General features: G+C 40.7%; 1 protein-coding gene across 6 annotated transcripts in view; it reads left to right on the forward strand.

Moving 5' to 3' along the window:
* Positions 1-27477, forward strand: part of TENM2 (teneurin transmembrane protein 2) — a 501281-nt gene that overhangs the window by 456383 nt on the left and 17421 nt on the right. For all 6 annotated transcript variants that reach the window (XM_065644312.1, XM_065644313.1, XM_065644314.1 and 3 more), the window contains 10 exons: positions 7808-8018; positions 8982-9101; positions 10658-10919; positions 11567-11834; positions 12977-13120; positions 14662-14911; positions 17842-17862; positions 21612-21844; positions 23369-23523; positions 24018-24892. In XM_065644312.1, the coding sequence (XP_065500384.1) occupies positions 7808-8018; positions 8982-9101; positions 10658-10919; positions 11567-11834; positions 12977-13120; positions 14662-14911; positions 17842-17862; positions 21612-21844; positions 23369-23523; positions 24018-24892 (2539 nt within the window). The remainder of the gene's footprint in view (positions 1-7807; positions 8019-8981; positions 9102-10657; positions 10920-11566; positions 11835-12976; positions 13121-14661; positions 14912-17841; positions 17863-21611; positions 21845-23368; positions 23524-24017; positions 24893-27477) is intronic.

Consider the following 27477-nt stretch of genomic DNA (forward strand, 5'->3'; position numbering starts at 1 on the left):
ATATAGTTGCTTCAGTATGTCACTGAAATGCAACTATCATTTTCTGTCTTTCATTTTTCCCCACATGGCAACGGATTTAACATATTTTGGTGCTCTCCTGCTGTTCAGCTATTCTTATTGCAATTGTATCTCACAATCAGATTCAAAGGCCTTAGGCCAAGTCTTCATTTCATGGATGTCAAGAAGAGCATTGCCACTGACTCCAAAGGGATTCCCATTTGTCCTGTTTTGTCTTATTATATGCCACAATGCGAATTCCATACTATAGTTCAAAAAATATGAAAATGAAAGATTATACTTAATATTTTTTCAATTTTAGATTAATGCCCTTTAGTTAGTTTATTCCTAGAAGAGGCAGATGTGTCCCTGTCTTGTTGAGACTTACAAATCTTAATTTTAAATGAGATGTCAGCATGTATTACTCACATAAATAAAACAGGATTCCAGAGTAGAGAGAGCAAAGAGTGTCCAGAGCTGTTTTCTCCTCTCAGAGCTGTTCAGGTAGAGCTTGGCCAGGTGGCACTGGCACACTCACCTTTGTCCGTACTATCACGTGTCAAATCTAGATATGGCCTGCACTGGGTCCTTGTTATGAACCTGCCTAGTGTTGCTATGCTGCATGGGCTACTTGGCTAAAAACGCTTGCAAGTCTCTTATTTAATTACTTATTTCTCTACTTATTTCTGTATCTATTTATGTATTTATTTTTAAGGGGGAAGCCTAACTGAAAGGTAAGGGTTTTCTGGCATTGACTCACTTTTAAGATCTTTTTTTAATTGGAAAATGCTTCTTTTTTCACAAAATGTTTGGATTACATACTTTACTTACTGTGGCCACTTCTAATCCCTTTCCTTGATCAGTACCTCAGTAGTCTAATAGTTACTAAGCATCTTTTGGAGGGATTAGAAATAGCTTTCTTTTATGACCTACACTTGCGATTAAAATGTATCATCCTCCCAACAGACATGTATAACCCATTTAATTCACCATGGATTTATTTTAGGAAATTAAGGGATTAGAAATTATATTTTGAGGAATGGGAGAAGGTACATTACTTTTAAAGTTCATCTTTCTTTCGACATATTGCATAAGGAAGTCAGTAAAGGGGATATTTATACCCATCTTTTTACAATAGCTATTTTATAATATTTTAGTGGTTCTTTAATTGCAAAATGCTTTTAGTGTCTTGGAGCAGTCTTTATAAATAGTGTGTGTTTAACTAGATTTCACCTTAGACCTTACAGTGCTTCCAAGTAAAATGGACAACATAATGCGGAGCAAACATCATATTTCTTTTCTAAAGAATATTTTTACTCTGTGTTGGATGCAGTTGATACCCAGAGCTCATGTTTGAGGGGCCTCCATCCTGAACTCTGGGATTAATGGGAGAGGAATGTAAGAACTCTGGGCTCTGCAGAAGCAGCCCTGGCAGGAGTCCTGGATCACCCACTGGGATTGCTCTTTCCAGGCCTTTCTTTTCCTTCTTTCTGTCTTCTCCCACCTTTTGCATCCTTTCAGACTTAACTCTACTCATATTTATAATTTTTGTTGACAAGAAAGGCAGCTAAACGATGTAAGCTGTGAGAAAGAAAAACAGATAATGACCAAAATTTTGCTAAATTGGTCTGTTTCAGATCTGATCGGGAGAGAGAGGACAGGTCTATGTGGGTTAAAAAAAAAAAAAGAAAAAAAAAACTTTAATGCAATCACTGCTTATGTCACTTCACAGATCACATTTCTCCTCAAAATATCGTCATCTGGCTCTAAAATGGGGTGGGGAAGGAAAGGAAGCAACCTGTAGCAGTATAGAGTACCGAGCTAAATAGAATGAGGAATGCCTTGTTTGTTATGCAAAGTGGGACATTCTTCTTAAAATACGTTTTAATTTATTTCCCCTTGGCTTTCCAAAGAGAGTTTTGCATATCTCAGAAGGCAAATCTTGCCCTTCAGTTTATTACTATATAGCTGTAACCTCACCAAGAAATACGGTTGGTGGTAATTGTGTTTGGCACAATACATTAAAGATAATGAATGAGAGAAAGCCAGCTATCTGCTCCAGTACGAATTCTCTTCAATTCACGAGCAAAATACATTTCTAGAGAAGTTCACTGTCAGGACAGTGCACTTGACTGATTGAAAGGCTGTTTATTTGAGTTGTCTTAGAAAACTCATCTCTGAAATTAGACAGAAAGAAAATAGAAAGAAAAGTGTCTTCCTGCAATAAACATTTAGAAAAAAATTGCTTTTAGAAAATTACAAATCCTGTGACTTGATACTGCATCAGGCTCGTGACATTTAAGATAATACAAGTATTTCACAGCACAAAAGCAAATCATGTAATTTAGCTTGCCTCAACAAGCGTTGCCTCAGCAGGGGTCTCTAATTCAGCACAGACAAAAGATTTTATGAAGTTCTCAATATAAATACCCAGAATACTCTTGGCACAGAAAATATCTTCCCAGAGCCTGTACAATAGTCAGTTTTAGAACATCAAATGTAATCAGTAGTTGAAATCTATTGTGGATAGGGACCCGAGTGAGTTATGTAGACTCGAGCATAAAATCTGTATCAGAACTAGACATTATGTAGGTTGGACAAGAGCTAATGAGAGTGCTTGTGTGTGATTTTGTTGAAACTTCATGTCAGCCTCTAATCGCCTTTACACACATTAGCCAGCTTATCCTCATACTGTCCCTCACGGGATATGTTACTACAATAACACGCTCTTATAACCCATGGAGAAGCGAAAGCGAGAAATTGAGTGACTGCAAATTCCGTGGTTTAAAAACTCACCAGTTGCTGCACAGGTATCATGTGCACACTGGAACTAAGTGAACTCTTTTTTTTTTTTTTTTTTTTTTTTTAAAGATTGTTTGAATCTCAGAGCCCTCGTGGTCATCTCTGCTCTAAGCGGTGTGTGGTTTGAAGTTGGACCAGCAATAACCAGGGGTACCCAGAGGTTTGTTCAGAAGGACCAACACGCGCTCAGCGCGTAGCTGGAGCTGCGCCCGCAGCAGCTTCATGCAGCCGGTGCTCTTGGGGGATGAGGCTTTTCCCACTGGGCAGCACAGGCATCCTGGGTGGGCCAGGGACCTGCAGATGTTACTCTACCCATGTCACGCTCCAGCGTACTTTAAAACCCTCGTTAGGGAGCTTTTCAGGCATTCAGAGTCATATCTGGCATACACAGAAGTCAGGTTTATTCTACCTTACCACAGTTTACAATCCGGCTTCTCCTGAAAGACAGCCTTCGTTTAAGTTTACAGTTTGAAAATACTCCGTTGTGCTCACAGTGAGTTATAAAAAAGCAGTGGCATAATGGGTATCCTGGCAGTTTACTGAGCGGCTTTCCAGTTTGGCTAATTGCGGAACAGGGCTGGAACGGGACTGGAAGCATTTCCTTCCTTGTCAGCACCAGGAGCTTCTGCGGAATTATTCTGGGTGATGTATGCCGACATAGCTAACAGTCATTAGATCAAACTACAAAAGTGAAAATTTGGATTAAATATTAGATAAAACTTGCTGGTAGTCAGATGTACTGGGCTGTGGAATAGCCTGTCTGTGGAAACAGTGCTGCATGCGGTTTTAGAGCTCAGTTAAAACATTTCTGTGTTGGCAGAGAGAAGGCCTACTCTTTTGATAATCTGATAGAGCATCTCTAATTCTTTCACCTTGGGTATATTAATACTACACATAATTAAAATCAGATCATGATAAATTAACTAATTTGCCCTTAGAGTGATCAAAGGCCCTTTTGCCCTCAGGATTCATAGTAGCTGCTGCTCCCACTCTCCCCCCCACCTCCATTTTAATCATCAGTCTGAAATGTTTATTGGAAAAAGAAAAATTTCCAGGAATTATGCTCTGAAAGCCACCAGCTGCTGAAGCTAGTGAAGGGTAAGGATGCCCTCTACTGAGCGTGTGTGCAGGAGTTCTGGTTTGGAAACAGAATTGTCCCCAGCTGGGCACAGAAGCATTTTCTGAAGCAGCTGGATGTGAGGGCAAAGTTGAGTCATTCCAACGTGCATCATGAATTGGACGTGAAACAACCTGCAAGTATTTGATGAAGAGTGGAAATTAAGGATAATTTACTCATCGGAGTTCAAAAAACAATAGATCAAGCCTCAACTTCCCAAAGAAAGGTGTAACGCAACTCTGGAATCCAGTCGCCTGAATGTGATGAGATATTTATTCACTGGTGAAGGCAAACTGATGATGAGAGCGTCTAAATACATCAGCAGTAAAATATATCACTATTTCTACTCAGTGTTCTTTAGGCCTTGTAGTGATGTTCAAGGGGAACACAATAATAAGACCATCTTAAAATATGGTGCATCAGTAGATTATTTTACTTACATGTAATACTTCAAGAGGAATACCATATCCCTTGATTTGTTTCTGAAAAGGTGCGAGAATCCAGAAGAACCAAGAACAGCACTGGAGAACTAATCCTGTGCTGCCAGTTTAAATCAGATCAAAATTTTCTGGTTTGTTCTTCTCAGTTAAGGCCACGTCAGGACTTCTTTTGGTCTCAGATTGTTGGAGGAGGTTCAGCGCCATCTGAACTCCCTGTACAGTCTCTCCCCTTTAGCAGACAGAGTTGCAGAGAGCTGTGAACTGGCCACTTCAAACTCAGATGTGCGTGCTGTGAAAAGCAGCAGTATCGTGGTGAGGCTACTGGGGAGGTTTTTGTCATTGGACTAACCATATAAATAATTCAGTGTGCCTGAGGAAATCTGGAAGACGACAAGCTCTGAAATATATATTAAAAAACAAAGTACTGAATTCTAATTAAAATTCCTGCTTATGGCAGTTTTCTCTTACAGAAGGTACAATTTTTCTAGCCCTTGTTTTAATCAACTGAGGCTAATGTTTCTGTAGCAATTCACTTCATTTATAACAGTACAATATGGCTGGAGAAACGGGCCGATAGGAACCTCATGCAGTGCAAGGTCCTGCACCTGGGGAGGCAGAACCACAGGTACAAATGTGTGCTGGGAAACCCTTTTTATCATGAGGGCTACTGAGCACTGGAGCAGGTTGCCCAGAGAGGTTGTGGAGTCTCCGTCCTTGGAGATTTTCAAAAGCTGTCTGGGCGTGGTCCTGGGCAATTGGGTTTTGGTAGCCTTGCTTGATCAGGGGAGGTCGGACCAAATACTTCCAGAGGTCCCTGCCAACCTCAGCCATTCTGTAATAGTACATCCAGATAGCAAATTAGGTAAACGCGAACTAGAAACAAATACATTCTGACAGTAATCCATGCTCTTCATACATAGAGTCAGGGATTTCAGAGCAACAAAATAAATAACAGCAGCAATGCATCGATGAATGTGGACAGCAGAGCGGTGCACAAGCCCCTGACAGCAGACAGCAGTGCCCAGGCTCTGGCTGCGTACCCTGAGCGGATCCAGACCTCGGGTCTGCCCTTGCAACAAGCCGGATCAACTAGTTGTCATAAGGTAAAAATATCCCAACTCCCGATTCCTGCCATCTGGGAATAAATTAGTACAAGGGAGTACAGCCATATATCGTAAGTAATAATGTTCCAAACCAGTCATGTGTATATGTAAGTAACGGTATGTGCCTGTCTTTTTGAAATATTCTGGTAAGCATCTGAAAGTGTGCAAGTCTGAATTCACATAACTGCATATAAACCTTCCAACATGAAAGGAATCGCGCACAGATTTCTCCCCGGTATCAAATGGAGATGTTTCTAGCCTCCCAGGTCGTGAACTGGCAATTCAGAGCAGTTCGATTGCCTGCTTGATTGTTTGTGAGATAACGGTGAGATTGGCAGTGACAGGGTAATTTACTGAAGATTGCAATGTCAGACTATATTCAAGGGGGTTTGCGAGCATAAAGATGTGATTCGCGTGACTGACAGGATGCTGAGAGATGGATATGCCAATTGGAAGTTCACGGTGTCATCACGAGTGTTCGGTCACAGCAGCCCGAAGTCTGCTGCGTGATGAGGTCATTACAGACGTACCATCTGCTCAGTGCACACCTCTAATAAGAGGTTTAGCAAAAAAATATGATGCAGCTTGAAGAGGTAAATGTAAATTTGTCAAAGGGAGTAAATTATATCCCGTGTGTTGCTTCTGTTATTTCTAATGTGTTGACAGGATTCTCTTGACTGGCAGTCATCTGAATAAAAGCACTGAGCAGACTAACCAGCGGGCAGCTTTCCGTTCCTAGCTGTAGAGGTGTCACAAACCGAGAAAGAGCGCAGGATGCTGAGAAAAAGTTCTCAGAGCTTAACAGGAAAACTGCCTTGAGTTATAATCTGAAGCTGATGGTGTCCTTACAATGATTATATGTAGTGGGTGGAAAATGGACTGTAGCAAAAAAAAAAAAAAATCCTACCGCCACGTTGGATAGGAGTTCAAGATGAATGGAGCTCTTAATGGGAATAGGCGACTGACCTTAAAGCAATATATAGCTCTTGCAACAAGGTAGTTTGTCTAACTTGAACTTCCTTAGAGGGCTGAATGAAACATTGTCAGCATACCTTGGCAATTTTGTTTTTAAATCAGAAACAATCATTTCAGGCATATGCAATCTGTTGGAAGTACAAAGCTAATTGTAAAATAAGAAAGCTTTTTGTAGATTTGGGTTTGGGTTGGTTTTTTTCTGTTGTTGTTGTTGTTTTTCCAGTTATCTCTGTGTGGGGTAATGCTGGTCTGTTGTGCACGTGAAAATCTTGAAAATACATAAGTCATGATCTTACTCGAAGGTACTTTCGCCAGCTATAACCTACTGGAATGTTCTCTCTTGTGTATATGATATTAAGTATGATCCCAGGCCAAAATATTCAAAAATCAGATTAATATGCCTTGGGAAGTCTCTGAAACTTTACAGACCTAGGTGCATTGCAGATTGAATGCCTGATTCTTGCCAGAGTAGATGAATGTTTCTAAGTTGTTAGAGATGATAATATTTTAAAGTAAATGGTTATTAAGTTCTAAATTACAGTAGAACTCCATTGAGAGAATGTATTTCAGTTAAATGATGATACCAAAGGAAGGAATGATGCCGTAAGTTGTTACTGTATATGCTAAAAGTAGTCAGTTGTGATTTATCTAACTATGCAGATCGATCTCCCCATTGAGGATTGCATTTTAATTTCTGGTGTTTAAATTCTAGTTTTTCTTCAAAATACTTCTTAAGAAATATTCTTGATGGACAACCGAATATGTAATATGATGACTGAACCCAACAGCTTTGAGCCTCCCTTATCCAAGCATGTGAACAGGTTCTGATTCAAACATCTATGGGAGGTGGGAGGTCCTGCAGCATTTCCCTATGAATTGCCAAAACGAGTACAATGTAGTGGGTTTTTTTCACTTAGGTAATGATAACTTATGCTGTCATGCCCATCTCTTCCCCTCATCTCCCCAGACAGAATAAATTACATCAAACACCACAATTCTCAAGACTTTTATAGCCCAACAAGGAAATCTAAAAACTTTGTAGAACAGTTGGAAATATTTCAAATAAATAAAGAGAAATCCTGTACTCCTTCCACTATTCCTTCTTTCTAATTTCAACCTCTAACAGATTTCTTTGGGATTGATTCTCCTCTAAACACTGGTTTAAATTAGTTGTAGCAGTAATGGTGTTTAACCAAGATACTTGAGAAAGTCTCATCCTCATTGCATTATTGGTTCACTTACCAGTTCTACGGTGCCGAGATGTTCCGAAGAGTAAGCATTCGCATTTTTCCCAGTGCCTCACGATGTCCCTGAGACATTGTTGGTTGGTAGGACTGTGCAGCCGGTTGAACTCGATGACTCTTCCCTTTCAGATGGGCTGGTCGACTGCCTGGACCCCGACTGCTGCCTCCAGGCCACCTGCCAGAACAGCCTCCTGTGCCGGGGCTCGCGGGACCCGTTGGACGTCATCCAGCAGAGCCACGCTGGCTCACCTGCCGTCAAGTCCTTCTATGACCGAATCAAGCTCTTGGTGGGGAAGGACAGCACTCACATCATCCCGGGAGAAAACCCCTTCAACAGCAGGTAGCGGCTGTAAATGTGACGCTGTATCTGTGCAGTTGCGTTGTGTGGGAAAAGTTCTCCCAGAGATTTTATTTGTGTTTTAACATGAGATGCTGCTTTTGGGTGCTTCATGTGTTTGTATCTCAGGCATCATTCCCACTGAGGCGCTCTGTTGTGGTTTACAATGTGGCCTTGATTATATAACACTGAGTTTTATTAGCACTTTATCATATCGGCAACACCTAGAAAGTTCCTTCCACAGAGTACAAGCTTCTGAGGTTTATATTTTATGAAGACAGCAATCTAGAACAAGGGAAAATGCAAACTGGTTTCCAGTTAGAGATTGAGGAATAACCCATCTTCATCTCCTTCATCCTCATCAACTTTGCTTAACCTGTTGGCTAAGAAAACTCTTATTTTCTCAGTGCATAAAGCTGAACTTAAAACCGAATCATTTCTCCTGTTGACAAAGTGTAAAGCAAGGATTGCAAATCAAGACCAAATGCAGTGTACAAAAAATCAGTCACTCCCTAACACAGAAAACTGGTTGTGTTAAACAGAGGTATGTCATTACACTGTGTTTTTAAAGTGTATTAAGCATCCACAGACATGCTGTTGGACCCGGTGAGGCTTTTAGAAATGCCCAGTCATCGTTTCAGTGCGACTTCAGGGTCACAGTCCCGGCCTGGCTGAATGGGAGTTTTTACTCTGCAAAGCCTCGTTAGACAATGAGACAAAGCCTCATTAGACAAGGCAGGCACTAACTCCCATTCTGTATGCACAGACCCCACTGCAGAGATAAGCATTTTCTTGATTGAAGCATATAGAGAGAGAGCTGGGCAATTTTGTGGTTTCCTCAAAAAACTTTGGAGTAAATTGGATTTAGAGTAAACGAGGCACAAGTGTTCCATTACTCAGTTCATAAACAAGGTAACTTTGCTTTTGTAACTAGTTTTAATACCTTTACTTATCTTTCTTTTTCAGTCTTGTGTCTCTCATAAGAGGCCAAGTGGTGACTACAGATGGAACTCCTCTAGTTGGGGTCAACGTGTCATTTGTCAAGTATCCGAAGTACGGCTATACCATCACTCGTCAGGATGGCACGTGAGTTTGTTTGCTTCGTTGAGTACCTATTTCATATGTAGTATCTTTGCTGATTAACAGATGGTGTGATCTAATGGAACCATGTGGTATCATGCATTGCATTCCTCCCAGGGCAAAGAGCTATTAAATAAACACAAAAGTAATTTTTCACGTGGCATTTCGAATACTAACTGCAAGTAAATATGAAAAGACTGACTTCTGATAATAACATGTTGGCAGGCAGACTCCTTTCAAACAAATTGCTCTGTGTCTATGAAAACATTTGTGGACTACAGGAATATCCAGCTGAGACCAGAAATATTTTATTTTAAAATGCAAGGCAGGCTAACCCTGCTGGGTGGGGGGGGCAGGGGGGAAGGAAAAAAAAAAGTAAAAAAAAAAAAAAAGTAGTATCATTATAGGATAAGTATATTTTGTTAAAAGTTCCCTTCTGCCTCTCTTTCCTTTTGAAGATCTGCTATCTTTTGAGTTTCTTCAGGGTAGAATGTAATCGAAAGATTCTAATTGAATATATTTAGATAATTTCCTGCTGTGCAAAAAAGTGCTTTTCCCCCCTTGTACTAGCTGATTTGAAATGCACACAAATTCAGATAAACAAAAATCAGTGTGTTGTGGTTTATCTAGTTTACTGACTGTAGTAACTAAAACAGTATATCTGTAATGCATGCATTGTAAACATTTGCCATTTTCTCTTGATCTTGCATGCAAACAATTGAACTGAAATAATGAGTCAACTGAACTATAGGGAGTATTTCATTTCCACATTTCCCAGAATACTATTCTGTTATAATAAAAGTAGAATGTTGTTGATTTCAGTGGTTTAATACTCCAGTAAATGGCAGAGCTGAACTATATTTAGATCTGAATGGATTATTGAAATCATTGAGTAATTTGTTACGCTGCCAGAATTTTCATGAAGCAACTGATATCTACTTCTGTTGTCAGAACAGTCTAGAAGTATTTTACTCATTTAGGCCAGATTTCAAAATGCCTGCACGGCTCCACATAACTGCTATGATCATGTAGGGGCTTGGGAGTAAATACCCAGTCTCTCAGAAAAACGGTACATCAGTTATCCTGAAGATAGGGATTTTTATAGTATTTGTAGAACACAAACAGGAAAACTTTTCTTTATTATTGTCTCACTGTCGCGTGTCACATTCTGTGCCTGAAAGACAGCATCTTTTAGGAAAGGGATAATTCAGTGTCCAGCTCAGTATGAACTTGACTTCTCTGCTGCTTTTATAATATATATAAAGATGACTTGTAACAATAAATGTGGTGGTTTGTTTACTGGGTATTTTTCAATTATTTAATGCAGATTTTATAATATAGAGGAACAAGGTTTGTCCAAGTAACTTCAAATCATTGCTTGTCTTGGCTGGATTTCGGTTGCCTAATTGCCAGAGGTTTGCATCCTATTACTGATCGTTTGAAGCGTGACACTTAAAGTATGCCTATTGCCATAGGTGTACCTGTGTACCTGCTTCGTAAGCCAGGAATGCTGCGACTGGAATTATTCAGTCTTGTCACTTCTAAAGCCCACATTTTTCTAGGTTTGACTTGGTTGCGAATGGCGGAGCATCCCTCACCTTGCACTTCGAACGGGCCCCGTTCATGAGTCAGGAAAGGACAGTGTGGCTGCCGTGGAACAGCTTCTATGCCATGGACACGCTTGTGATGAAGACAGAGGAGAACTCCATTCCCAGCTGTGATCTCAGTGGGTTTGTCCGTCCTGACCCAGTCATCATTTCATCACCACTTTCAACTTTCTTCAGTGATGCTCCGGGTCGGAATCCCATTGTACCAGAAACCCAGGTAAGAACAGTGAGAGTGCAAGGGATATAGAAATCAGCAGTCAGATGCTCGTGCTGACCTGAGCACTTACCGCAGAGTCACCATTTGTCCCCCGGAATTGCTGTAGCAAGTGCCTCTGTAGAGTCACATTCGTTCTGACAGATAGCAGGTTTTCTAATGAGGTCTGCAGGAGATATCCTAGGTTTATGTCACCCAGACACATTTATCTTTGACTACCTTGCGCCTTCTCATTATCATACAATATATCAAGTATCTCTCTCTATTTCAGTTGACAGCTTAGGTGTTTCAGGAGAGTTTTGCACAGGCTTGGTGCGCGCTGCGAACCGCAGGCTGTTTTCTTGTATGTTATTTAGGATAAAGGAAAACTCTACTGGTACTGTTGTTTCACTACTTTATTGAGTTAGTCTTTATCCTAACTGTTAGTGGTTCCTATCACTGTATTTCTTATGTTCCCCTTGCAGTAAAAATACTTTTTACTTGCAGTAAAAATACTTATTTTCACAAACACACACCAGTCACTGCACTGATTTCAGAATAACCATTCCCAGTAGTAGAAAGTCATAAGTGCATAAAAATATGCGAAGAGGTGTTCTTCTAAACAAATAACAAAGCACTAATATAAAACGTTTGACCTTTTTCCTGTTCAGGTTCTTCATGAAGAAATTGAGATCCCTGGCTCTAGTATAAAGCTCAACTACCTGAGTTCCCGCACTGCTGGATACAAATCCTTACTTAAGATCGCCATGACTCAGTCCCTTGTGCCGCTGAATCTAATCAAAGTTCATTTGATGGTAGCAGTAGAAGGGCATCTGTTTCAAAAATCATTTCAGGCATCTCCCAACTTGGCATATACATTTATCTGGGACAAAACAGATGCATATGGTCAGAAGGTTTATGGGTTGTCAGATGCTGTAGGTAAGTTAGCATATACAAGCTCCAAAACTTTCCAAATAACACCTGTAATTCTTAGTAAGAAAACTGCAAATTGAGAAGCAAATATAAACTAAACAGTTCCTGTCTTCCTGTCTCCAATTATCTTTGTATTACGGTTCTTTTTACACATTAAAGATGACATTCAGAGGGTCTAAACTCCATCAACATGCCTGTGCTTCCTGGTCAGTAGGTGACTTAGTTTAGACCAGACAATGGCAAAAAGTGGCCAGAGGAACGCAGGTGAAACCTGGTCCATCACTATGTTTTTATTTTCTTTCCGTTAACAAATGAACCTCATGCTGGACTGGGTGGCATTCTTCAGTGCATTTGGATTTTCGTGCATGCCATTACTATCTATAGCCTCTTGTGGTATAATACACCTGAAATCAAGATGGTGTTTTTCTAATGCTGTTCAGTCTTGTAGTTTTATAGCTATTTTTAGTTTACTTGGTTCCAGTGGGTGGGAAAAAGAGTGATTATCACAGTATACTTAAGTTGGGATTTTCATTTGAGTATCAGAACAATTTTGATACAAGAGTGCTAAAAATGGGCATCAGAGCTCTGCCAGTGTGGAAGAAAAAAATTATTTTTAAAATCTTATTTCTTTTCTGTATTTTGTAAAATCTTCTTTGCTATAGCTTTTCTTTCTTACACTATTGCATAGGATATTGTTTTCCTGAATAATGTTTACAGTGCATGTGTGCTTAAAAACACACAAAATTTTCACTGTTCCTTAGTATATGGTATGTAAAATGAACGCACTAAATAAATGATGTGAACATCTGGCAAATTCAGAGTTTGATCTTATCCTGTTATCTGATAGAAAAATTTTATTCTATTTTTAAAATTGTATTTCTCACTCTCCTCTCACCAAGCCAGTCACTTCCCAACGCCAGCTATTCAAAGAGAAGTGATCAGATCCCTGCAGAGTACATGTGAATGAAGTCTCAAATTTGTGTCTAGTCAAAGATCTGACTTTAATATTGTAGAATGAAAAAGAGGAATATAATCACTCCGTCTTCTTGAGGGGGCTGGGGAACTGGAATGCTGAATGATTTTAATGTGCTCTGGATGTTTAATTCAGTGTTTGTTCAGCAGGTATATTAGATTTTATTTTATTTCAGTTTCTGTAGGTTTTGAATATGAGACTTGCCCCAGTCTCATTTTATGGGAGAAGAGGACAGCACTACTGCAAGGCTTTGAACTAGATCCTTCAAATTTAGGAGGATGGTCTTTGGATAAACATCATGTACTTAATGTCAAGAGTGGTGAGTTACTTAATTCCATATGTTTTCTGTGCTATATGGAGTTTTGTCTGTGAACACTTTTTGTTTGTACTATATATACACTTTAAAAAATGCAATTTCTCCACACTCTTTTTATTTCATCTTTATCTCCGTAAGGTGTGGGAAATGTTTCAGTTGTCAGAATTTTTTCAACAATTTTTTACTCTTCTGCACAGCATGACTTTCGTCAAGTCCAAATCCTTATCCTCCATTCTGTTGTTCATTTATTGCCCTGTAATGTCTGTCTTCCTTTCTTCCCTGGTTTTCTGATATTAACCACATCCATTCCTGGTTCCTTTTGTTTGACCTTTTTCCCCTCTAATCAGCAATGGGGCTTAAAAGGAGTATGAGTTTCTAATGAGACACTGAGTCTCATTTGTCTTTTTCTTTTGTCACCTGTTTGTTTTTTTCCTCACTTTGTCTACACATCCTAAGCTGATTGTTTGTCGTCTTCATATTTTACCAGAGGCTCCCAGGGAGTTGAATGATTCGCATATATTTCATTTGGTCCCTGTAAAGTGTTTTCTACAGCCTCCCTGCTGATCCCCACATTAACAAATTGCAAAGTATATTGTTGCTCAAGAAATTTAAAGTAGTGTTCAGAGCAGGCAAGATCAGGCTCTTTGAAGACACATGAAGTGCTGTGCAGCGGATCAAACATTTAGGATAGCCATGTGGATAGTGCACGGTATTCTGTCGTCACCAGTGGGGAGCCAGTTACATTAGGATCATACAACTGCATTGCCAAAGGAACATGAGGCTAAATATTTCTGACCAGATTTCTACAATCTTCAATGCATTGAAAATGGTCACTGTGTCAGAGAATCCACTCCCTTCTTGGAGAGTGGTCTGCTCTTTGGACAAATATTTTTAAAAGAAATCCTATCTTAAAGGCATTTCTTGAAGCCTGATGAAGATCCTTACCAGTAGCTTCCCTCTTGCCTCCCACCCCTGATCCTTGGCAGCCCTTCTAGAAGTTCCAGCTCTCTCCCACCTTTTCGTTTGCTGTGCTATCCTCTTCTCTGCCATCTCCATTTCTCATTCTCCGTGGGAAAAAAAAAAAAAACGGTGAAAGACTGAGAGGTGAAAAGAGAACAGTAAACTTGGCACAAAATTCCAAACAAAGTGTAAGATAGGGAACTGGAGTGAGAGGATCCAGGGACACAAGTGAGGGACGTGTCTGCTCTGCCGTTTGCCTCCTCACTTCCCAGTCAATATGACGGCTAAACCCTTGTGCCAGGCCAGAGAGTTGTACGGCCGTGTTTGCTCTCATAATGAATACCAGGGGACTCTGGGTTTAGGTTTGGGTCTGTGCTTGTGTACGTGTGTGTTTTTTAAGAGAATCTTCATGACACCTTTATTTTTACTACTGCAAAGCTCTTTCACTCTTTTTGCACCGTCAAAGAACCAAGTGCAGGAGTCATTTCAGGGTACAGCCCTTAACAGCAGCTGTTGAAAAGAGAACTACCTGAAGTCCCCTGCAATCATTGGAGGTAATAACCACTTCTCCTCTTTGTTATTAGGTATATTGCACAAAGGCAACGGAGAAAATCAGTTTCTAACTCAGCAGCCGGCTGTGATAACCAGCATTATGGGGAACGGGCGCCGAAGAAGCATATCCTGCCCTAGCTGCAACGGGCTGGCAGAAGGAAATAAGCTTTTGGCCCCTGTAGCACTTGCAGTGGGTATCGATGGAAGTCTCTTTGTTGGAGATTTTAACTATATTCGGCGTATCTTCCCATCCAGGAATGTTACTAGTATATTGGAGCTGAGGTAAGATGTTAGTCTTAGCACTTCATTTCTGTAGCCTGTGCTCAAATCAGCCTTTACCATTACTTTTTATAATTTTGTAAAACATTGTCACTTTCAACCTATTTGAATTCCAGTGGAGAAATGGGGCACAGAAATGCATAGTTCAAAGTCTGTAGCTTATCAGAGCAATGACTATAGAGAAGGACTAAAGAGTGCAAACCAACTTGTACAAAAAGCACAAACCATCTTCTTCTGTCTTGTTGGTGGTCATTTGATACAACCTCTCCTCAGTACTATACATCATTTAGTTTTGTCTGAAAACTCCAGAATGGACTGCCCTTAGGTACTGAGCCACAGAGAAAAGCAAAGGTGTAACAGCCTCACGAAGTCAGAAGGGAGGTTTTCCTGTCAATGGTTTTGGGAGCCACTTTCCCACTTCTTTCCCATGCTCATAAGTTTGTTTCTGTGGGTTGGCAAGTACAGTCAACATTGACATACAAAGTCACTTTGCATATTCAGCATTCTTTTTAAGATTGTATCTCTGTCCCCTCATCCTACGCCCCCTCCCCGCAACATGAAGATATGGTCACTTGATAGGGAAGGCATGAGTGTAGAGTGTGCCTCTTCACCCATTTCTGTTCCACCTCCTTTCTTCATTCTTCTAGGAGAGGCAAGAGCTGTTGCTTCAAACTGTAACTCATGTAACCGGACCTTACAGTTACAGCACCGTTGAGTATTTGCAGAAAAATGAGGAAAAACAGATTGCATTGGCTGTCTTCTCATACTTCTGCAGCCCACTCAGGCAGTACGATTAGTGCTCTTGTAAATGGGATATAGCTGCAAAGTACATTGAGAGAATTTAGGTCATTAGCCTTTTTTTTTTTAATGATACGACCAATAACCATTTCCTCTTCTTCCACGGTATTTTCAGTTTTTAATTAGTGGGAAAAAGTGCAAAATGATTGGACTGTCAGAGAATAGGAGGCCTAGCTCTATTTTATACCCCACTTCCATTCACGTCATTCTGTTGATGTCACTGTTGTGAATTCTGATTTATAGAAAAGAGGATCCGATTCAGGCCAATTCTACTCTGAAATCGCTCTCTAACACCTACCTCATGCACCATCAGGCTGCCTCATTATATTTAAAAAGAAAAAAATCATAGATCATCCAGTGCTTTCTGCTAACAGCTCAGTATAAACCACAGAAGGTAGCTGGTATGGATGTGTGACCTGCTATAAATATTTATATCAAAATACACTATAACTCTGCGTTATAGAGAATATGGCGATTTCTTTTCCTAATGTGTTCGGTTCTGTTTAGCTTTCTAGTAAATAGGACTACAGCTTTACAGGTGAAGAGAAACATTTTCAAATTAGGATACTTAATATAAGGCATTTGTATGCACCTCACTTCCTAATATCAGCCAATGCCGAAGTTCTGTAGCACACCTGATATTTGAAAATGTTGTCTCCAAGTTTACAACAGCGTTAGCCTGACTACTTTGCTTTCCCTCTATCCAAGAGAGAACTTGGGCTTTTCAGCATGTGTGAGGGGAAAATGGGAAAGGACATCAGTAAAGAACCTTTTAGTTTATTTTCTTTTATGAAAGTCTGTTTTCCATAGCATAGTTTCTTTAGGTTCTGTTATAACTATTAGCAATGAACAATAAAGGTATTGTATTTTGAGTTGTGTTGGACAGCTGCAAATGACTTGACACACAGATTATTAGGATTTGCAGTAATATCTTTTGCCCCCGTTCCTCTAAAGGGAATTCAGGTCCATTCCAGCAAACATCATCTATAGCAATAATTGTGATTCAGTGGTCGTATTAAAATCTGTATGAGTTACATGGGTAAGAGTTTGAAGATTTGAGCCATTTAAGAATGAACAAGAGCCAAGTCTTCAGCCAGTATTAAGTAGCTTGGATAAAGTTGCAAATAGTATGTCCGTAAGTATTAAAAACCACATACATCGCTTTAGCTAGATTTCACAATGGATATCATTTTGGTTTTACATAAGCCAATATAAATCCGGAGTAACTTCAGAAGCGAGAATGCCCTGGTGCGCATATTTGCTTCACACTGTCCTTTATGAAGGTGCCTGATCTGAGTGGCTAATTAGTAATTTTGACTCAAGAGTGCTGCATGTCATGCCTGATGTTGGTATTGCAAGTTTGGGGCTGTGCATCGAGTGCTGCAGCTCAGGAGTCACGCATCGCTTTGCTTCATTCAGTGGGTATTCCTGAATGGAATGACATAAACAGTGAAACGCTGTGGTGTGGAGAATGTGTTAATTTTCTTCTGGGAAGTAGAGAACACTTTGACTTTGTGTCTAGACAGTAAATTAGGAATCAATTAGTGCTGGATATCTTCCATTGTACAGTATCCTACTGCTCACTTAGAAGGGTTTATTTTACCCTAAGATTTGCATTGATGGGCTTTAATAGATACCAAGTAGCATCCAAACCTGCTTTAAGCAATTATTTTAGAGACTGGAGGGACAGGATAATGAACTGTGTAGTAGAAAATCATTTAGAAATAGCCTGTTGGAAAACCATTTTGATTAAAGAGGTTGCCTCCAACTGGCAGACAATATCCTAAGCCCCGTGCTTCCCCCTTCACAGTTCTGTATTCAGAAAACTGCCAGTTTCTCTCATTCCTAGCCCACAAGTTACACATATTTCCATGGGAAAACTTTCAATGGTCCCAGAAGGTTTCCTGTAAAATATCTGGGGGGTGGAGGCTGGGGGCAAGGTTATCCTAGGGAACGAGCTTGCAACTCTGTCACCCCCGGTCGCTCTTCATCCGTAAACCCGGCTGAGGCTAGTGCTGAAAAGAGATATCTTCTCCTGTGTCCTTTTGTAAAATAAAACAAATACTATGTTTGCTTTACCATCTATTCTTCAGCTAACTGTTTGTTCTTTTTTCTTCTGTTCCCTTTCTATAAAGAAATAAAGAGTTTAAACATAGGTAAGACACGAGCTCTTTCCCATATAATTTGATATGGTTTGTTTGCTTCATTGTGTTTGCTTTTTGTGTTGTGCTTCTTGTGTAATGTTATGTTCTTCATGTACCATATATAGAAACATTTTTATGTGCTAATTGTGTGTTATGAATATGATAAGCGTTAGCAATTATGGAATGCAGTCAAAAAGCAACCAAATAAGTTCTGACAGTAATTAGAAATTTCTAGAAGAATGCAAGTATAATGAACCCCAAGCTAACTTCCGTAAAAACACTTCTCCCTGCTGTCTATAATTGGTCTAAATGGTCGAGGTAAACTAAAACAGCAGTTTTACAAATACCTGAAATGTTCACAAAAGCACTAATGACTGCAAATAGGTCAAAAACTCATTTTCCGGTCATTAATGATTTTCTGAACCCTCTGTCCTTTTTCATAATTTAGTTTCTTTCATCAAATACATTTAACCGCCAGTCAACCTGTGGGGCTGGTTGGATGCAAGCACTACATGCAGTCACTGTAAGATTCATGAGGGAGGCATAACCTTTCCAGACGCTGGGAGAAAATATTTTTCATCATCTCCCCTGAGCACTGGGCCTTCTGGACGGCAGCAGCATGGGAAATGCTTGTGCCTTCTCCCACGCCACACCTGGGATGGGCAAGATGTTCAGCCTAGAGAATACCAAGGGCAAGAACAAGAAGAGCTGTTGTAAACTATTCCATAGTGTCCCGTGCATCACCCTTTTAAAACCATACTTTCCATTTCCGTAATACGAGTTAGATGCAGAAGATGTCTGGACTAAACGGTATAATTTCTCCTTTACAATATATTTTGGTATAGCAAGTGTAACTCCACTGAATTTTCTATACCTGGATGAATTCATTCACAATTTGCTAATGATCGTTGGTGGTGCTGGAGGCTCCTCATTTGCAACTGTAAGCTTGGGTAACTTTTCAGGTGCTTAGAGATTTGCTCTGGGCAGCTTCTCCTTTTGGTTAAACTTAAAGAAAAGCTGTTGTTGCACTATTGTTACTTTAATGCACGTATGAGAAGAACAGGGAGGAGAAGCCGATCCTGCCTGTACTTGCTGTCAGGCACAAGGCTCATGCCCAGAGCAGAGCGAGGCTGCGAGCACTACCAAATGGTATGGAAAATCTTTTAACACGAGGTACATTCTTTGGCTTCCTATAATTCGAATAAAATACAAGGTTACAGAGAAAAGAGAGGCAGAGGTCTTTAACTGCTCAGATGCCAGTTGCAGAAATATTTCCTGCTCAGTTATAAAATACATCCCTGTTCGAGGTAATAATCTCGTAGTTTCTGTGGGGACACAATGAGCGCATGTCACCTTCCACCAGTCGTCTTCTGCCAAAGTCCCTCAAGTATTTTAGGTGTAGAGTCTTCCCCTGCTGGTGCCTGACCCAGCTCGGGCAGGAGCCAAGGGCTGCACCGCGGGTCTGCAGCCCCAGCCGGCTGCTCCCTGGCAAAACTGCCCTGAGGGAGATTCCAGCGGAGAAAGGCAGCGTGAGCTCCGTGAACACACCGATGACAGCAGGAGAGGACAGGGACATAAGCCCATGTTCTGCCATTGCTCGTTACCCTACTCATACCTTCTCCCATCGCGGTGTCAGCGGGACACACCTGAGGGTAGCTGCGGGCACAAGGGGAGCAGGGCTGTGCTCGCTCAGGCAGGTGGGCAAAACCATGGCCAAAAAGAAGAGGGACCCCTCCAGCGTGGCCGAGCAGCTGCCGCTCTGTGTGTCCCCGTCGGGCCGAGGTGCCCCATGGGTAGAAGGGCAGCAAAGGGCACCCTGGGCTGGAGCGCGGTGGGAGGCGGCAGCAGCGAGGCTGATGTCTCACCCGTTGCTGTCACAAAGCCTTTAGCTGAGTGTGGATGTATTTGTGAAGTGTGGCACAACACTGGTGTCACAGCAAAGTTTGGTCCTCGGTGTTAGGGGAAAAGCATGGTAGAAGAAGAGAGCAGAATTTCAAAACAGTGACAGATACGCAGGTGTTTGTATGGCTCAGATACTTGAGAGACCGGAGAAACGTTGTAAATGGAAGGAAATCATTTTCTATGTGGCAAAGAAAGTGGAGCTTTGTTTTGGAGGGGTGGGGAGGAATGTGGTACGGGCCTAGTGAAGAGGTGCAGTCTGCTGCTGAAGATGAGGAGAGGAACTTGGGAAATAAAGCGATTGTGCTCTAATCTCAAGCATGTCACTAGTCTCCTTGCATAACTTTGTCTACACCACTTAACCTCTCTGTGCCTCAGTTTCCTCCTCTGTAAAATGGGTATAACACCCATCTTTTTAAAGTACTTTGAGATCCATGCATGAAATAAACCTGCCAAGTATTTTTTGTTTACTATGTTTTTTCATCTCTAATTTCTACACTCCTAGACTTCAGCAGATGGTATTACCTCTGCCTACTGAATTTTGATCAAACCAATCTCCTTCCTACTTTCTACAGTTTTAGAACAAACTGTTATTGACCTAAAATCATGACACGTCAAAGACTGGCATAGAGGAAGACAACTGTAGAAAGTGATATTTTGGGGCCTCCTCATTCCTTCAAATCTGGCCATGACCACATGAACGCAGTTGCCTTTGTGCTGCTGATAATCCATCTGCCGAAACTGGCCTTACTATAGTTTCAGCAAGTCTGGTCAAGAAATGGCTTATGTCCATCATAACTTACCTCTGTGTATCCTCACTCTTGGAGATGGGCACTTTTGCCACCTGAAACTAGGAGTGTGGATATTTGGAGGCAAATATCTCTGGTTACTGGTAAGTAACCTTCATTTTTTTTTCTTCCTCTCTTCATTTGTCTTCTATGCTTTGAAACCACCATTGACCTTATTTACACTCACCCATAGGCTCCAAAGGCTGGAAAATTCACATCATGCTTAAGTTCCAACTGAATTGAGTTAAACTAGCCAGGCAAGGTTTTGAAAACATTTCTGCACTGCAGTTCTGTGTGTGTGAATGTATATATATCGCTAGGATTGACATTTCTCAATTTGCAGATGATTTGCTAAAGTAGTTCCAAAATGTGACAAGCTGCCAAAAACCATATATTTCAGAAGAGAAAGTAGATTTCCATATGAGCACCCATTCTAATCACAAACTGAGGACCAGTTTTTCAATAACAGAAGGTTTGGAGTAAAAGTCAGACACTTGGGGTCTCTGCTTTTAGTTCTATTAGTTATATAACCAGCTTCGTCTGACGTAAATGAGATTCTTGATAAGAATGAATGAGAACAAATGTGCTTTAGAGAGTAAATTTGTTGTGCCTCTGCCTCCTATTTATACAAGACCTCACAAATCTAGTGGCATAATATAAGTAACTCAGAAGCCGATTCTTTGGTCTTACTCCTATGACTTCTGCTTTCAAGGGAAGTTAAATGAGGTGGCAGAGAGGGGGGGCAACAGGTAGCGATAAGCCAAAGAGAATTGACCTGGAGCAGATCCAATGGGCTAAAGAGATCAAGAAGAAAGTCTGCTCTGCAGCTTTGGCTTATTGGGCTCTACCGTGCAAGCTTGGTGTAGCAGGATGAATGAGATTTAAAATGACAATGCTTTTGAAACAATCAAGTTAGGTCCTCAGATAGCAGTCCTTCAGACCCCACCTCTGGATGAGGGTGTCAGACTTTCTTTCCAGATTTCTCTGTGCCTGATGATTATTTAAGCTCTGGAAGCCCGTGAAGTTTCTGGACTGCTCAGCTGTTTCTCTTTTATGCTTTCTTTTTCTCTAAAGCAACAATCCCGCTCATAAATACTATCTGGCCGTGGACCCTGTTTCAGGCTCACTGTACGTATCGGACACCAATAGTCGGCGGATATACAAAGTCAAGTCCCTGACGGGCACGAAGGACCTGGCTGGCAACTCGGAAGTGGTGGCAGGGACGGGAGAGCAGTGCCTGCCCTTTGACGAGGCCAGATGTGGGGATGGAGGGAAGGCGGTGGATGCAACCCTAATGAGCCCTCGAGGTAACGTAGGAAAAGAAGCTGGAGAAAATGACTGTGTGAGGCTAGGCTGGATGTGGAAATAATTATCCGGCAATTAAATCAACTCCTTGCTCGGTAGTTTTGATTCTGGACTTTAATTACAGTGGATTGGCAAGTGTTCGTGCTTTGTTTAGTTAAAGCAAACTTTATTACCCCGACACCGAGTGCTGCAAAAGGAGAACAGAACACAAATTAGCAGGGTAGCGCTTACTCCGAGAAGCAAGCGTGTAAACTGGGAAACAAATTACTGTTTGAGGTACAGCCTTTGGGGAGAAAAACTGCCTGCGGTGTCTTTTTTCTGAGTTTTTATTCTACGTATCCCCTTTTTCTTCAGAAGGGAAGGAAAAATAAAAGGATTTTTGCCCTTTCCTGTTTCTAACTTTTAACAAAAAGTTTTCAAGATGTTATAGAGATTCGGAGATGTGCTGCTTCTTAGGATTTTTTTTTCCATCGTTTCATCTTAATTGTAAGGATTGATTAATCAGGTGTATTGCCAGGTGTTTCAAACATCTTTAAAGGGGTTTTATTTCAATGGTTGAAAACAGCTAGATGATTGTAAAAGCCAATAAAAATGAAGGGTCCTGTTTCTACGTATAGGTAATAGTTTCAGTTAATACATACTGAGTATATTAACAGGATAGAGCTGCTTGCGTGTTTTAAGTTAAGCCTCTACGTAGAAGTTAGGTTGATAAAGCTGTATCTCCTCTCACTGGCACTGCAACCATTTGAAGACAGAATTTTTAGATGGATATTTTATTTTCAGCCCAAGAACTGGACAAGGCAGTGCGCCAAATCAAAGCAGGGAAGGCGAGTGAGGAAAAGTCCGTCCTTGTTCCCAGCAGGCAGCGGCATCCTCCAGGTCCTCCAAGGCAGCACCCTCTCATTCTCTGCCTCTCCTCTCCCAGGACTCCCAACGTGACACGCACTGAACCTTTCCTTTTTTTCTAGGCTGGGAACCCCTGTGTCTTCATCTGGAAGCACCAGATGTTCTTCTCATATTCCTTACTGCAACAGGTCAAAGATTTACAAAACATCCTGAAAGAATATGATGTCCTCTTAATTTTTTTAATATTTTTAAAGCCATTTTAAAAGATTTCTAAAAAACTTTCATCCTCGTTAGATCCTTCAGATGAAGAAAGCAACGCCTCAAATTGCTGAGATTAAAACTTAGGAGATTTTTTTTTTTAGTTGGTTTTATGCAATATATCGCACAGAGTTTGAATTGAGAAATCAGCTGATGCATTCTGCTGGCTCTTTGGCAAGTTTGGGGGGTTTCTGTGGTTTTCTTTTCTTCAAGGCCCCGAAGGATATACCTGCTTCATGCCACTTATTCCACAGAGCTATGGGTACTTGGAGAGTTCCAGGACCTGTGCTCAGGTTGGAAGGGAGGAAAAAACAGGAGAAGTGAACAAACGTCACCATCTTGTAAACTTGATAAGAAGATGAAGCCTGCCTTGAAGCTGGGAGCTTCTCTGCTTCGCTGATGCCTGGTTTTTATGTTTGCAGGAATTGCCGTGGATAAGTATGGACTCATGTATTTTGTTGATGCCACTATGATTAGAAAAGTGGATCAGAACGGAATCATATCAACCTTGCTGGGCTCCAATGACCTAACTGCTGTTCGACCTCTCAGCTGTGATTCCAGCATGGATGTCACCCAGGTAGACTCTTACTGCATTTATTTTTTTCTCTGCCTTAGAAGACATGGGCATCTATTTTGGATGACTGCCTGGCCACTTAAGAAATACATTATGCAGCACAAGATGATAGCAGATTTGATTCATTACTGAAATGAGTGAATGATCCTTATACTGTGGCTAGCACAGGTTATTTATGCAACTATAGAGAAATAAGGTTGAGATAATGGGAGTTATTGTCTTAATTGCCTGTTTTTCTGTAATTACTGTAGAGCTTCCACGATGTAGCATTCGTTTGTTGCACAGAAACACAATTATCCAAAGTTACCACTGCACGTAGCTTTAATATTTCTGAAAAACAAAGTCATTGTTTGAAATAGTTGCCGTTCATGACTTGGTTTCATGATGTACGCTGATAAACCCCTCACTAATTTGCTGTTGTTACACATGGAATTTTAAACACTAGAAGTGTACTTTTCAGTTATGACTTTTACAGTAATAATTTGTGCAACTCATAGGTACGGCTGGAGTGGCCTACTGATCTCGCTGTCAATCCCATGGACAACTCACTTTATGTCCTAGAGAACAATGTTATTTTACGGATCACAGAAAACCATCAAGTTAGCATTATTGCTGGACGCCCCATGCACTGCCAGGTTCCTGGTATAGACTACTCTCTTAGCAAACTGGCTATTCATTCTGCACTTGAATCAGCCAGTGCCATTGCCATCTCACACACAGGAGTTCTTTACATCAGTGAGACAGATGAAAAAAAAATTAATCGGCTACGCCAGGTAACTACCAATGGAGAAATATGCCTTCTTGCAGGGGCAGCTTCAGACTGTGATTGCAAAAATGATGTCAACTGTAATTGCTATTCTGGGGATGATGGGTATGCCACTGATGCCATCTTAAATTCACCATCTTCCTTAGCTGTGGCCCCAGACGGTACCATCTACATAGCTGATCTTGGAAATATCCGCATTAGGGCTGTCAGTAAAAACAGGCCCATTCTTAATTCTTTTAACCAATATGAAGCTGCATCTCCAGGAGAACAGGAGCTGTATGTCTTCAATGCTGACGGGATTCACCAGTACACTCTCAGCCTTGTTACCGGGGAGTACTTGTACAATTTCACCTATAGCAGCGATAACGATGTCACGGAGGTGATGGACAACAATGGCAACTCCTTGAAGGTCCGTCGGGATGCCAGTGGGATGCCCCGCCATTTACTGATGCCGGATAATCAGATTGTCACGCTGGCTGTTGGCACTAATGGTGGACTCAAGCTAGTCTCAACACAGACCCTGGAGCTCGGACTAATGACATATAACGGAAACGGTGGTCTCTTAGCAACGAAGAGTGATGAAACAGGATGGACAACATTTTATGAGTAAGAATGTTTTTGGATATATTAAGCATACATTTATTTTTCAAATGGTAGTGAGTAGGTCCTAAACTGATCCTACTGAAATTTGTTGCAGGCTTTTCACTGAAACTGAATAAGGCCAATACATCTCAGTCTAGTGTGGTACTGCAAATGGTTACGTGGCTTCTTGATCTCACCAGTGTTGCCGGGTCCCTTGGGTGGGTACCGACCCACCTGGATTCCTGCCCGCAGCGTACGGGCTGCGGGCGACTCCCGGCTCCAGCACCGGGGGCTCCGTCCGCGCTCGGACACCCGTGCTGGGCTCAGCAGAGCGGTCGCTGCGCTGCCCCGGTCCTCAGCCAGGCAGCGCATAACTCACATCCCCACCAGCCCCCAGCAACCTGTGGCTCCGACTGAGCTGCCTCTCGCTAGGAGCCCTAATTCCGCAGTTTCTTTCGGAACTCAAATTATATGTCTTTCCGTTCAGACTCATGTATTACTCGTGGCTGATAAAATGTTGATTAACTTCACTGATTGTTCATTCTTGAGACAAGTGAGGAAATTAGATCCCCAGCTATCTGTCAGAGCCCTGGTGTAGCTCCCGTAATTTGTAGATAACCCAAAAGCACGCTGGTGTTCACGAGCATATAGATTAAAAAGACAGAAATCCCTCTTTAAATGAAATTCATCGAGGTGAAGTTCAAAAGTATATTAAAAATCTCAAAAAACTCGTCAGATTTTTGTTAATAGTCATCCTGTTCTTAGTAGTCTTATTGCCATTTCTTGATCAAAACCATTTTTGAAAGCAGAAGCTAAACAATATATTCAAAATACATATGACTTTTAAGTATGGCAAGTTTTATGCCATATATGGTATTGAAATAGTTAATTAATGATTACCAAATGCCATTTCTCAAATTAGTGGGTAGAAAGTATGAATAGGGATTTATATTTCGTTTTGAACTGTAGGCTTATTGTTAAGGTTACAGACTAGCGGTGATGCACACCTATTTTAGTTTCTTAATGCATTTATCTTGGCCACCACATCCTTTCTTTTTAGCAAAAACATAAGTAAAGCAGGAATAAAAAGTCCTAGGTTTGATCTGCTCGAAGGAGTCTAAATCAGCATTGCACGTCAGTATTTTGTCCACCACACGTTTCATTTCTGTACAAAGGAAAGCAGTGCCCTCTCGTGGGCCCTGGAAACTGAGCCACTGCGATAGTTCATCTACACGGTCGGTAGAGATGCGGAGGACTTTACTCCTTAATATTTTACAAAGAGTATTTATTTACCATACATTAGTTACAAAAATAGTCCAGTTACCTGAATGCATGAAGGTATTACCTGCTGATTACAAGACCAAGTAAAATCTCACTGTACTAGACAGTGGTGAAATCTCACATTATTGCTGATGAGATGCGGATGCCCTTCTAGGCAGGCTTTTTGTTGTTGTTTTTGCCTCTATAGGGAGCTCAAGATTCAGATCAGAAGTCATAGAAACTAGTTATTTATCAAAACACCACTAATTAATTGTAGGAAATTAAATAGCAAAGTAATTTAAAACTCTACGCGAAAATCAATGAAATATTAAAAAAGGTTATCAGAAAGTTACAAGTTACAAAACTGGTATAACCGGTGGCTGAGAATCATACAGACAGACTTTTCTCTGCATTAAAAATGAGTGTACTTTATAGTGCATGTGTAAAAGAAACTATACATGGTGACTGTTATCTAGGTTAGAAAAATAGCCACAAAATGCCATTCACAAAGAGGTTAAAAGAAGATATGTATCTCTATATGTTCATGGAAACCCCTGTTTGAGGACCAGAAGATAGATATATGCACTGGAGATGCTCATTAGAAAATACCAGAAAAATAGAGGCATCTCCTTTAGGCTGATCCTAAGCAGCTGACTTACAGTAGCTCCTTAATATTCTTTGTCATCTCATGTACCCCTGCAGTTGAGAGTTTGATTAATAAGATAATAAGAATTAGTTAAATCAAATTTACAAACCTAAACAATCACAGTCCACAGTCATTCAATACTGGTTTCTGGTTTATATTTTTCTTCGAAGCAGTTCCAAGGGGAAAATTCTATATTCATCATTTTGGTAGCTATAAGTTAGTATCAACTGAAGACATAAGAAATACTCAGCCAATGAGAGTTTGTAAGGACAACAAAATTGGGTTTTGTGCCATTAAATTCATGCATTCATACAGAAGTAATCAATACCATAAATTGTTAATGTGGCAGCAGAACAGGAAAAGAAGAAATAGCTTTTTAGTAGTAAAATAATACATGAACTAAAGTTTAAGAACCCTTCTGAAAAATTTATTTCAGCACGTTTATATGAAACAGGCATTGAAGTGCCAGGCTATCTCAGTGGGTATATTCCTCTCTTTTGTCTGCAACTGTATTCTGATAATGTTCACAGAATTAAACCTGTACAGTGTATCCAGGTATGCATGTATATACGCAGAGAAATGCATACACAATCTATTTTTGCGTGTGTGTACACACACTCCATATATATATTATAATATACCTAGTGCATGTGTACATGCACGCGGTTCATTTGCAGTAGGAACAAGCAAGGGTCTTAAATAA

The sequence above is a fragment of the Caloenas nicobarica genome, chromosome 13 (assembly GCF_036013445.1).
Source record: "Caloenas nicobarica isolate bCalNic1 chromosome 13, bCalNic1.hap1, whole genome shotgun sequence".
Classification (NCBI taxonomy): domain Eukaryota; kingdom Metazoa; phylum Chordata; class Aves; order Columbiformes; family Columbidae; genus Caloenas; species Caloenas nicobarica.